General features: G+C 44.1%; 1 protein-coding gene across 1 annotated transcript in view; it reads left to right on the top strand.

Annotated features, from left to right (window-relative positions):
- Nucleotides 1-351: 351 nt before the first annotated feature.
- LOC120058816 (sodium channel protein type 8 subunit alpha-like) overlaps nt 352-14,028 on the top strand; it is a 108,076-nt gene continuing 94,399 nt past the window's right edge. Inside the window, exon 1 of the mRNA XM_039007547.1 lies at nt 352-627. Within this exon, the coding sequence (XP_038863475.1) occupies nt 352-627 (276 nt within the window). The remainder of the gene's footprint in view (nt 628-14,028) is intronic.

The raw sequence follows: 14,028 nt of genomic DNA, 5'->3' as shown, positions 1-14,028 counted from the left end.
TATTTAATGCCTTGTATTTTCAAGAGAAGACTATGAAAATCACAAGGGCCTCAACAATAGGACAGCCCATTTCTACAGTCTAATCTGCTCTGATGTTCTTTGGGCTCTGCTTCCTCAACTCTCTTGCTCTTTTGAAGGAAACAGGCACCACTCACTCTTGTGCATATTACCTTCGAATGCTCTTGTGATTTTTGGTTTCACCTTGATTCATCTTTTGTTGAGCACCTTCTATTACCCTTCTAACTCTGCTCTCTTGGCTCATTTGTTCTTATTTACTCTCTCTCATTCCCCCAGAGCTGGTTTCAGTGGATGGTACAATACTTAAAGACCAAGTAGCTAGAGGATGACAACATGGCTGCACCCCTTATGGCACCACCAGGACCTGACAGCTTTAAATATTTTACCGCGGAAACATTGGCTAACATCGAGCTCCGGATCAACGAGGAGAAGAACAAACCGCCGCCAAAACAGGACAGCAGTCACCGTGACGACGACGATGACAACAAACCCAAGCCCAATGGCGACCTGGAGGCTGGGCGGAATCTGCCCTTCATCTATGGCGACATCCCTCCTGGAATGGTGGCAACACCACTGGAGGATCTGGACCCTTTCTACCAGGCTCAGAAAGTAAGTGACACAACACACGCCTCCTCCTTATCTCTATCCTCCATCACAGACCGACAGACACAGACACACACACACACACACACACACACACACACACACACACACACACACACACACACACACACACACACACACACACACACACACACACACACACATCCTTGGCCTTGCTTTGTCTCATCACCTTACATCACAGATATAGTAAGAGGAATAAGTGCTGTCATGTGACTAAGATTGTATTACATTTTTTTAACAATCACCTTGTGGTAATTTTTCAAAACCTTATACACAAAACTCAAAACGGTCATCACTTTTAACACAGGCTGTCCAATGTTCAAAACATTGCATTGTGCATTCATATCTTTAAAAGAAACCTTGTACTTGCAGAATCGTTGGTTCAAATAACTAATTTATCATGAAATACCATAGGAACATTCATTTAGATCACCCACACACAAGATACCGATAGTTTCACTGTGTAGTTGTTCGTACAATCATTAAATATTGTAGTACAAAATATGTGATACGTTTCATTATGGTACTACATGTAAATAAATCACTGTAAAAGGACTAATAGAGAGAATACTACAGACAAAGTGGAATCATTGACAAAATCTGAAATGTATTGATGAAATACATTAAAATCACAACATAGGATTCTTTGAATCAAAGCAAAAAGAAAATAATTACAGTAAAACGTCAACTGCAGTGTTCCTCACCTAGCTTACTGTAAAAAGCAAAACAAAGGATTGATTACTGTACTTCTATATTTCCATTAACCCTGTCTTGTGGATTTGGCCACATCACAATGGATGTTTTCATTAGCCAAACATCTTGGGAAGAATCTTCGGGCATGGTGAATCCAGGCCCAACACTGGTCTGCCGTGATGTCATTGCATGTGTCATCCATGGCCTGGAGAAGGGTGGCTTGTTTGTGAGGGCGGCTATCATATACCTTCCACCTCCATGTGGAGAAAAATTCCTCAATCAGGTTAAGGAAAGGAGAATATGGGGGTAAGTACAGGGTGGTAAATTGTGGATGGGCCTGAAACCATGCTTGCACCATTTGAGCATGGTGGAACCTGACATTATCCCACACAATGACATAGGTCACGCCATCAGCTCTACAGACCTGATTTAGCTCATCAAGGAAGGTTACAAGGAGAGCTGCATTATATGATCCAATACGAGGTCTGAGTCCCACCACACCATCTTCCGATATAGCCGCACACATGGTGATGTTGGCCCCACGATGTCCAGGTACTTGGATGGTTGCCCGCTGGTCAATGAAATTCCGACCTCTCCTCCTTGTCTTGGCCAGGTTGAAGCCTGCCTCATCCAAGAAGAGGAATTTGTGATGGTTTTTGTCAGCATCCAGCTCCATCACCCTCTAAAAATACACCCTCTTGGAAAGAGAATTACTGATTACAATGATGTAGAATTTTGGGGGAATTTTTCACAACAGGCATCTTGCTTCACTCTGTCTGCATTTCTTTTCAAAGGCACACGGTATAGCTGTTTTAGAGACACCTGGTGCCCTTTCAGCATGCATGCAATAGTCGGCAAACTTATGGCTTCCACATTGTTGAACATGTCATCATTGTCCATGATGGGCTGCGGAATTTCTGTAAGGCGAATATCATTTCTGGCCCGAACCAAATTGACCACAGCCTGCTCTTGTTGGTCAGTCAGAATTTTGCCTCTGCCTCCCCTATTCGGCCTAGTCTCAATTCTTCAGGGAAAATGACAGTAAGAACACATTTAGTCACATCACCTACTCTGTGGTACACATTGGCATGCAGTATACAGTCATTTGACAATTGAGAGTAGCCTAATGTTTAGTGCATGCTGAAGACTTACTGGTTCTCATTGCGGAAAGTTGATCTTCTGAGGTTTGGTTGAATCATTGTAGCTGCCTCAGTCGTCATTGTCATGATTTACGACATGGTCTACAACTATTGCTCTGATTTCATTGGACACTCTTTGCTGTTGCTGCCGCGGTCTTGGTCCGTGTCCTCTACCACGTTCCCCCACACCTCTCAGACGAGGCCCACAACCACCTCTCAGAAGGGGTGCTTGTCCCCTGCCTTTCCTTTCACCACCACGTCTTCCTCCTCCCACTGCTTGACCTCTATTGTGACCTGGATCACCTGTTGTGACCTGGATCACCTGTTGTGACCTGGATCACCTGCTCGCTCCATGTTATCGCTATGTTGTTGTAGGGGGATACCACTCATTTCACAATATACACTCGTACCACAATGTGAAATCTAATCATCAGTAACGAGTTGGCAGTATTGGAAAAGCAATTACAAGGGCCTGCATACACTCACTGGCCCCTTTATTAAATACACCTGCATGTTAACGCAAATAGCCTGCTCCTTCGTACAGCGAATCATGTGGCTGCCTGCAACTTAATATAAAGAGTATATAGAGTAGACAGCTTTAGTTGTTGTTCGTCCAAACATTAGAACGGGCAAGATGCGTCATCTAAGCAACTTTGACCGTGGTATGATTGTTGGTGCCACACATGGTGGTTCCAGCATCTCAGAAACAGCTGCCCTCCTGGGATTTTCACGCACTACAGTCTCTAGAGTTTACAGAGAATGGTGCGATAAACAAAACACATTCAGTGAGCGGCAGTTCTATGGGCAAAAACACCTTGTTAATAAGAGAGGTCAGAGGAGAATGTTCAGACTCATTCAAGCTAACAGAAAGGCCACAAATGCTTAAATAACAGCCGTTTAAAACAGTGGTGTGCAGAAGGGCATCTCTTAACGTACAACTCCGTGAATAATTCAGGCTGTTGAAGAGACAAAAGGGGATCCTACCCAGCACTAGATAGGTGTACCTAATAAAGTGGCCGGTTAGTGTACAGTAATGTGAAATCTGAAAACATGGTTTGGAAAAGTGGTACATGGGACCATAGAAACAGTGTCTGATAAAGAATGATGATGAAATATTACATCCATAGATAATGTAGTCCAATTGGTTCATGTTCCACGTTAATTGGTGTCAATGGATCTCGTTATCCTGAAACTTTCATGATCTACACATGGAATATTGTTTGTCAGTTTCCACAAAACTATGCAACAGTTACTTATCATTTTGAGCAGTTGTATCAATTGATAATTAGATAATTGTAATGAAATTAATAGACATCCATCTCAGATGTAATGTGTGAATTGCATTTTGAAATGGTAATACTTTAATGTTAAGTTGTGTCATTTTGAACAGGTGATTTTAGTTCAATGAACAAATGATCTTAGCTTTATGTGTATTGTATCCAAGCAATTGGAAAAAGTGTTAGTTTAAAAAAAAGTGCACTTTGATCATTGGTTGTGAGTTTTGTGTCTAGAGTTTAAAAAAATGTGCACTTTGATCAGTTTTGTGTCTCGAGTTTTGAAAAATGACATCAAGATGCTGAAATTAGTGCCAAAGTGATTGTAAAAACACCTGTAAGGAACAGAAAACAGTGATTCTAATGATAGACCGTCTTCTGAAGATCAATATGGAAATGCTTTCCCAAAAACATCCCAATTCATTTAATGCAGTGGGCTAAATCAGTTTCTTGGTCTTAAACAGATCTTCTTTGGAGCAAAAGTATACACCTCACCCACATGGTTATGGGCTTAAGAAAAATAAACAATACACTTGTCAGATATAAAGTTGAAATGTAATACATTTCGAGTTTGCATCCCAATATTACACTATACATCACAGAAGACTGAAAAAAAGACTGAAATAACTAAACCGTTTGACATAAAAATACCGGATTTTCGGAGGCTTTTTAAAAATAATGTTAATTAATTATGAAATTATAAAAAATATTAATAACATCCCCCCCACGAGGCCAATAGGTATTTTGACTGCAGGAAAGGGTTGTGGGCCTCTCGAGTGGCGCAGCGGTCTAAGTCACTACAGATCCAGGTTCGATCCCGGGCTGTGTCGCAGCCGGCTCAGACGCACAACTGGCCCAGCGTCGTCCGGGTTATGGGAGGCTTTGGCCGGCCTGGATGTCCTTGTCCCATCGCGCTCTAGCGTCTCCTGTGGCGGGCCGGGCGCATGCACGCTGACACGGTCTCCAATTGTACGGTGTTTCCTCCGAAACATTGGTGCGGCTGGCTTCCGGGTTAAGCGAGCAGTGTGTCAAGAAGCGGTGCGGCTCGGCAGGGTCGTGTTTCGGAGGAAAAGGGCTACATCTTAACTAGCGTATGCCTACCTGTCAGAATTATTATTTACATCAATCCAGTGGCCATTTGTTTTGAAAATCTCATGTGTCCCACAGAAACAGCACTAACCAAACGGTGCTAGGTGCCTGCACAGTTGAATTAAAAGTGGTCTCCTGATGTTGTTTAAGCATTGTTGTGGACTTAGATCATATTTTGTTGTTTTTCTGTTAAAAAGTGTGACACTGAGAGCGGAACCCCCCCCCCCCCCCCCAAATGAAAAAAATCTGGATTTTTGGACAAGTTGACGGTCTCACTTATGCATTTCACCAGTAGGCTGATACCAAAATGAAGACACTCATTCAGAGGCTGTAGTGTAGTTAGTATGTGTTAATAATTCCATATCTGGCCATGTCTTATGACTTTAAATTCTTATTTCTTCTTATTTCATGTTTTCATTCCATTATTAGCCTATTTGCATAGTACAGCTTCAGTTGACCTGACTGAAAGACCAATGTGGGATTGATCATTTTAGGTCATTCATAGTGTATGTCACTGTTTGTCATATCATTTTTCACACAGGGCGCCGTTCTGTCGCCGTGGGGGCCTTTTAGACATTTTGGGGCAATATTATAGTATACCCACTTCTCCAGGTACCACTACACCACTGTTCATAACCAGGGGTGAAAGTAAGGCGGTACGGTCCGGTACGGCGTCCCGGCAAAATAAATAGTGGGGGCCATACCAGTAAAACATGAGCCTATCACAATAATGAAACCAAAATGTCAAGAAAACTGTGGGCTACTAGACCATTATTTATCATTACTACATGTCAGAGGCATGACAAAGACTCCTAAATGGTTCAACGAGAACACTGACATTTTGCCAAGGCGGAGATGATTGGCCGAAACCGAGACAGTGGAGGCATTAATTCTGGCCTAATGACAATCTCCAAATGTCATTACACTTTTTTGGCGTTTTGTGTAACAGATGTCTCTTTCCATTCACCACTTTGTTTGGAGGCTGGTAATATGTTGAGAGTGGATGAACGTGTGCAGGTCACCTAGTAAAAGGAGCCCTGTGAAGTGATTGACAATCATATGAAAACATAATGACTGGTTGCGTTTATGCCACAAGAAAAGGTAATGCATTTTAAAAGTGACATTTTTGTTGTTGTTTATGACTAGGCCCACAGAGATGCTATTGAATTAATAGCGATTTTAAATATAATTTTATGATTAGGCCCCACGGCCGGCCCGCCCATTAGGCAGGATTAGGCAGCCGCCTATAGCAGCAGTTTGACAAGGGCGGCATTTTCCGAGCAAAACTGACCAAGACGCACCTCCAACAATACATACCTCACATTATTCTGCCCCAAAACAATGATAGCTTCTCTCAGTGGCATTAGGGCTATACAGATTAGCGCTGATGCCGCCTTATGATAAGCAGTGCCTACTTTGCCAAAGGCTGTAAAATATTTAGCTTGTCCATGCCCAGCGCTCCACCAACACAAGAGTACAGGCTGAGTAGTGCAGTCTGTGTAGAGTACAGGCTGAGTAGTGATGTCTGTGTAGAGTACAGTCTGTGTAGAGTACGGGCTGAGCAGCGTGTCAATACAATAGAATCCTACTCCGACGCGTTCTGCCTACAACAACATCTCTTGCATAGTTAGTTTTGTTTCGGTATGTTGCATTGAAAGTGGCTAATACTGTATGTCACAATTGCCTCAGTCAAGGGAAACGTTGATGGTGTTAACAGGGAAAACTCTAGAACAGTGGTCACCAACCTTTTCTGAGTCAAGATCACTTTGAGTCAAAATGCAAGCCGAGATCTACTGCTCAGATTTTTTTTGACTTGGCTTATAAAACGTAAGTCTATGCAACATTAACCAATTAAAAACAGTACTGTAGCAATTAGGTTTGTGCAGTAAGCTACAGTTGAAGTTGGAAGTTTACATACACTTAGGTTGGAGTCATTAAAACTCGTTTTTCAACCACTCCACAAGTTTCTTGTTAACTAACTATAGTTTTGGCAAGTCGGTTAGGACATCTACTTTGTGCAATTTTTCCAACAATTGTTTACAGACAGATTATTTCACTTATAATTCACTGTATCACAATTCCAGTGGGTCAGAAGTTTACATACACTTAGTTGACTGAGCCTTTAAACAGCTTGGGAAATTCCAGAAAATGATGTCATGGCTTTAGAAGCTTCTGATAGGCTAAATGACATCATTTGAGTCAATTGGAGGTGTACCTGTGGATTTATTTCAAGGCCTACATACTAATACATACACATTGAGTGTTTGTAAACTTCTGACCGACTGGGAATTTGATGAAAGAAATACATGCTGAAATAAATAATTCTCTCTACTATTATTCTGACATTTCACATTCTTAACTTAAAGTGGTGATCCTACCTAACCTAAGACAGGGAATTTTTACGAGGATTAAATGTCAGGAATTGTGAAAAACTGAGTCTAAATGTATTTGGCTAAGGTGTATGTAAACTTCCGACTTCAACTGTATAGGCCCAATACATTATCACCACATATTGGCTTTGATTGAATTTCCCTGCCAATGCATTGTTCAGGCCATGCATATACAATTATTTTTCAAAGGTATGATCACACCGGTAATAGATCTGTTGCTGTATTACTTTTGAGGCATAGCTGAGTGAGTATACATTTAAATAATTAGCTTTTATTTTACCGGGCTGATGGTGCCTGTATCTGATGTCTCAGCGGAAGGAGAGAGCAGCAGACTGAGGGTCCACCTGTCAACATCTCTCCAGTCTCCCTTTTCTCCACTGACACTGACCAAAAAGGGACACAGTCTTCCAGCTGATGGCGAAACTCGATTCGCACCGCATTATTTCTGCCTCATGCACAAATTCATGTTGTTACTCCTATGAACAGACAAAGTGAAATATTCCTTGATATTAAAAAAGACCCAAGTCGCTAATAATAACAACAACGCCTATAGATAGACTTTCCTCCTCATTCATTACTGCTGCAGTGCTTGTTGTAGTCATTCATTACTGCTGCAGTGCTTGTTGTAGTCATTCATTACTGCTGCAGTGCTTGTTGTAGTCATTCATTACTGCTGCAGTGCTTGTTGTAGTCATTCATTACTGCTGCAGTGCTTGTTGTAGTCATTCATTACTGCTGCAGTGCTTGTTGTAGTCATTCATTACTGCTGCAGTGCTTGTTGTAGTCATTCATTACTGCTGCAGTGCTTGTTGTAGTCATTCATTACTGTTGCAGTGCTTGTTGTAGTCATTCATTACTGTTGCAGTGCTTGTTGTAGTCATTCATTACTGCTGCAGTGCTTGTTGTAGTCATTCATTACTGCTGCAGTGCTTGTTGTAGTCATTCATTACTGCTGCAGTGCTGGTTGTAGTCATTCATTACTGCTGCAGTGCTTGTTGTAGTCATTCATTACTGCTGCAGTGCTGGTTGTAGTCGTTCATTACTGCTGCAGTGCTTGTTGTAGTCATTCATTACTGCTGCAGTGCTGGTTGTAGTCATTCATTACTGCTGCAGTGCTTGTTGTAGTCATTCATTACTGTTGCAGTGCTTGTTGTAGTCATTCATTACTGCTGCAGTGCTGGTTGTAGTCGTTCATTACTGCTGCAGTGCTGGTTGTAGTCATTCATTACTGCTGCAGTGCTGGTTGTAGTCATTCATTACTGCTGCAGTGCTGGTTGTAGTCATTCATTACTGCTGCAGTGCTGGTTGTAGTCATTCATTACTGCTGCAGTGCTGGTTGTAGTCATTCATTACTGCTGCAGTGCTGGTTGTAGTTATTCATTACTGCTGCAGTGCTGGTTGTAGTCATTCATTACTGCTGCAGTGCTGGTTGTAGTCATTCATTACTGCTGCAGTGCTGGTTGTAGTCATTCATTACGGCTGCAGTGCTGGTTGTAGTCATTCATTACGGCTGCAGTGCTGGTTGTAGTCATTCATTACGGCTGCAGTGCTGGTTGTAGTCATTCATTACGGCTGCAGTGCTGGTTGTAGTCATTCATTACTGCTGCAGTGCTGGTTGTAGTCATTCATTACGGCTGCAGTGCTGGTTGTAGTCATTCATTACTGCTGCAGTGCTTGTTGTAGTCATTCATTACGGCTGCAGTGCTGGTTGTAGTCATTCATTACTGCTGCAGTGCTGGTTGTAGTCATTCATTACTGCTGCAGTGCTTGTTGTACTCATTCATTACTGCTGCAGTGCTGGTTGTAGTGCTGAGTGGAAGTAGGGAGAACACACATTTTATGTCTTATAAAAGTGTTGAATACAAAGTGTTGAATACAAAGTGTTGACAGTGCTGAGCGAGAACTTAAACATGAAGTCACTCATTAAAACAGCAGCTCTTTACTGTATTCGTTGACAGTCTCTCTCTAGTTATGGTTTTAAACGTTTAGAAACAGTATCAACTTTGTTGTAGCTTTCTTTTACGTCTTTACTGCAGATACGGTAGTCTGAGCCATCCGATTGACCAGCGGTAGGCCCATAGTGCACTTGATTTGCTCTCTGAGCCCGCAGCGAAGGCAGAATTTGTACCTTCAGACACATGAAATGGTTCAAAATGGCAACAGTTGGCCTACCCAGCACGCAGGGCATCTGAAATCAGGTGCACCTACTGCCAACAGCCCAAGACAAATTAAAAAAAAATAAGAACACAAGGTTTTGTTGTTGTTTTTTTAACAGAAATGTTTGGCGATCGACTAGAAATGCCTTGGAGATCGATCAGTCGATCACGATTGACCGGTTGGTGACCACTGCTCTAGAAAGTTGAGTGAAGTTTAATCTCGTGCTTCTCTCTGTGGGCTGATAGTCCCAGGGATCTGCGCTTCAGTCTCGGGACGCACGCAGCTTAGAGGGAAGATTGGCTTGAAGTAGATTGTACAGTCAACTTTCCTGACAGTTCTTGACTATGTTGACACCATTTACCAGAATGCAGCAGCCACTGCTCTTAAACTATTTGATGCCGTCTACCATAGCTTTATTACAAACAAATATTTGTATTTTATTTTTTTGGTACCTTCTACCCCTTTTTCTCCCCAATTTCCTGATGTTCAATTGGTAGTTACAGTCTTGTCCCATCGCTGCAACTCCATCGCTGCAACTATGGAGTCGGGAGAGGGGAAGGTCGAGAGCCATGCGTCCTCCGAAACACGACCCTGCCAAGCCGCACTGCTTCTTGACACACTGCTCACTTAACCCGGAAGCCAGCTGCACCAATGTGTCGGTAGTTACACTGTAGAACTGGCGACCGAAGTCAGCGTGCATGCGCCCGGTCCGCCACAAGGAGTCACTAGAACCCGATGGGACAAGGACATCCCGCCAGCCAAACCCTCCCCTAACCCGGACAATGCAGGTCCAATTGTTTACCGCCTCATGGGTCTCCCGGTCACGGCCAGGTGTGACACAGCCTGGGATCAAACTCAGGTCTGTAGTAATGCCTCCAGCACTGCGATGCCTTAGACCGCTGTGCCATTCAGGAGGCCCACAGGTGACAGTTTTAATACTCATCACTATCAGAAGGTCAGCTGGACCTCACTAAAGTCCCGTAGATCACTTCATTACTCCCTTCTTGTTTACAAGCTTTGCTCCATAAGTTTCCAACATACACAACAAGGCCAAAATAATGTGTACACCCCTTCAACTTAGTGGATTCGGCTACAGTGAGGGAAAAAAGTATTTGATCCCCTGCTGATTTTGTACGTTTGCCCACTGACAAAGAAATGATCAGTCTATCATTTTAATGGTAGGTTAATTTGAACAGTGAGATACAGAAACAACAAACAAATCCAGAAAAACGCATGTCAAAAATGTTATAAACTGATTTGCATTTTAATGAGGGAAATAAGTATTTGACCCCTCTCAATCAGAAAGATTTCTGACTCTCAGGTGTCTTTTATACAGGTAACGAGGTGAGATTAGGAGCACACTCTTAAAGGGAGTGCTCCTAATCTCAGTAATTTACCATTAAAATTATAGACTGATCATTTCTTTGTCAGTGGGCAAACGTACAAAATCAGCAGGGGATCAAATACTTTTTTCCCTCACTGTATTTCAGCCACACCCGTTGCTGAAAGGTGTATACAATTGAGCACACAGCCATGCAATCTCCATAGAAAACATTGACAGTAGAATGGCCTGTACTGAAGAGCTCAATGACTTTCAACGTGGCACCGTCATAGGATGCCACCTTTCCAACAAGTCAGTCTGGGTGCAATGTCAGTACAAGAACTGTTCGTCGGGAGCATCATGAAATGTGTTTCCATGGCCGAGCCTAAAATCACCACTCGCAATGCCAAGCGTCGGCTGGAGTGGTGTAAAACTCGCCGCCATTGGACTCTGGAGCAGTGGAAACGTGCAGTCCAACTTTACAATGCATAGTGCCAACTGTAAAGTTTGGTGGAGGAAGAATAGTGGTCTGGGGCTGTTTTCATGGTTTGGGCTAGTCTCCTTAGTTTCACTGAAGGGAAATCTTAATGCTACAGCGTACAATTACATTCTAGACAATTCTATGCTCCCAACTTTGTGGCAACAGTTTGGGGAAGGCCCTTTCCTGTTTCATTATGACAATGCCCCCGTGCACAAAGCGAGGTCCATATAGAAATGGTTTGTCGAGATCGGTGTGGAAGAACTTGACTGGCCTGCACAGATCCCTGACCTCAACCCCATCGAACACCTTTGGCATGAATTGGAACGCTGCCTGTGAGTCAGGCCTAATCGCCCAACATCAGTGCCCGATCTCACTAATGTTCTTGTGGCTGAATAGAAGCAAGTCCCCGCAGCAATGTTCCAACATCTAGTGGAAAGTCTTTCCAGAAGAATGGAGGCTGTTATAGCAGCAAAGGGGGGGGGGGGGGGCAACTGCATATTATTGCCCATGATTTTGGAATGAGATGTTCGATGAGCAGGTGTCCATATACTTTTGGCAATATAGTGTACCTCACTTCCCTGTTGAATATAAAAATAAATACCAAACCCGTTCGCAGGGTTGGTTAACTTTTGAGGTCCCACATGGTAAATCCGCCTCTAGTTTTAATGCATAAGTTATGGAATACTTTACAAAACAAATGACACCTGGATTCCCTAGTGCCGATAGGGCAGATGAGAAATCAGCTCTTTGAAGAGCGACAGTAACCAGCTTTGATTGAGGAGGGTATCAGTGCTATTGTGCTGTATGTATAGACAGACAGACAGACAGACAGAACAACATTCTTTGGCTATCCTCCAGAGTAGTCTCTACCTGCCCTTAACTATCAAATGTATGATAGCTGTTACAGAAACAAGGGCGTCCCATCCTCCTCTCTCAACATCGTGACTATCTTCTACCTAAATGATCATGGAGAAGTACTGTATAAGTCAGTATAGTTAAGAGTCACACCTTATTGATGTTGATGTGATGTTTGGTGATATTTCCCTCCTTAGTCAATCTGGGCTCCCGAGTGGCTAAAGGCATCACTCTCCCTTCCAGCCTTAATCAACAACCACTCTCCCTTCCAGCCTTTATCAACAACCACTCTCCCTTCCAGCCTTTATCAACAACCACTCTCCCTTCCAGCCTTAATCAACAACCACTCTCCCTTCCAGCCTTTATCAACAACCACTCTCCCTTCCAGCCTTAATCAACAACCACTCTCCCTTCCAGCCTTTATCAACAACCACTCTCCCTTCCAGCCTTTATCAACAACCACTCTCCCTTCCAGCCTTTATCAACAACCACTCTCCCTTCCAGCCTTAATCAACAACCACTCTCCCTTCCAGCCTTCATCAACAACCACTCTCCCTTCCAGCCTTTATCAACAACCACTCTCCCTTCCAGCCTTAATCAACAACCACTCTCCCTTCCAGCCTTAATCAACAACCACTCTCCCTTCCAGCCTTAATCAACAAACACTCTCCCTTCCAGCCTTTATCAACAACCACTCTCCCTTCCAGCCTTTATCAACAACTACTCTCCCTTCCAGCCTTTATTATGACACCCTATTCCCTAGTTTAGCATATAGGGAAAAGTAGTGCACTGTTCAGCATATATGGGCCCTTGTCAAAAGTAGTGCACTATATAGGGAATAGGGTGCCATTTGGAACACGTACTCAGCCTCTGTATGGAGGCTGGATGGACGGATGTGAGGAAAATGTAATGTGGAGGAGGCTAGGAGAATTGGAGGTTCTCTATTGGTCTGTCTCCCCTCCCCTGACAGGCTAGCCCTGGGTGATACATTAGTACTGGCTCTGTTAGAGTGGGTCATGACTGAGACTGAGAGGGAGGGGATGGGACGACCGGCCAACCGTCTGGCTGGCTGATGGTCGATGATGCAGCACTCTGTCTGTCTGTTGTGTGGGGGCTGGTCTGGGGATGGGGTGTGGGATGGGGCAGGGCTGGGCTGTGGGATAGGGCAGGGCTGGGGCATGAGATGGAGCAGGGGCTAGGACGCTGTTCTGACTATCTGAGAATACTAATGCATCCCACTCCCAAATGGCACCCAAATTATGAGAATCTTCATTCAATTGTAGCACACGCTGAGTGTGTAGGTCAGTTTGTCAGAACACCAGGTCAGTCAGGCTGGGGCTAGGATGTCTTAGGCTGGACTTAGTTTGGCCTGGGCTGGGGTTGTCCTGTGTTGGGGCTGGGTTGTCTTGGGCTGGGCTGGGTTGTCTTGGGCTTGGTTGTCTTGGGCTGGGCTGGGTTGTCTTGGGCTGGGCTGGGTTGTCTTGGGCGGGGCTGGTTATCTTGGGTGGGGTTGGGTTGTCTTGGGCTGGGCTGGGTTGGACTGGGTTGTCTTGGGCTGGGCTGGGTTGGACTGGGTTGTCTTGGGCTGGGGCTGGGGCTAGGCCATGCTACGCTGTCCTGGGTTGAGTTGGGGGTGAGCCAGGCTGTGCAAGCTAGATTGTGCTTAGCCTCTATTTCCAAGCTTCCTCACGTTCCACAGCTGAGTGATGAATGAGATTATGGAGTATGGTAACGCAAGACTAGCTTGTGCTGGGCTTGGTGTGGAATGCTGTCGCTACAAGCATCAGGTTAGTGGATGTTTCTCTCTGGTGGTGCAGAGTGGAAGAGAGGAAGGGGGAGAGAGCAAAGGAGGGTGGAGGATGAGGTGAGGACATGGGTGAAATGGGAGGACGTGTGCAAGCATGCGTGAGCGAGCAGCATCGCTCCCTCTCTCTACCCTCTTGGATGCAGCCTAGCCCATGTTATCGAAATGTGTTTCGCTGTGAAG

This window comes from Salvelinus namaycush, chromosome 14, assembly GCF_016432855.1.
Source record: "Salvelinus namaycush isolate Seneca chromosome 14, SaNama_1.0, whole genome shotgun sequence".
Classification (NCBI taxonomy): Eukaryota; Metazoa; Chordata; class Actinopteri; order Salmoniformes; family Salmonidae; genus Salvelinus; species Salvelinus namaycush.
This window is presented reverse-complemented; position numbering and strand designations above follow the sequence as displayed.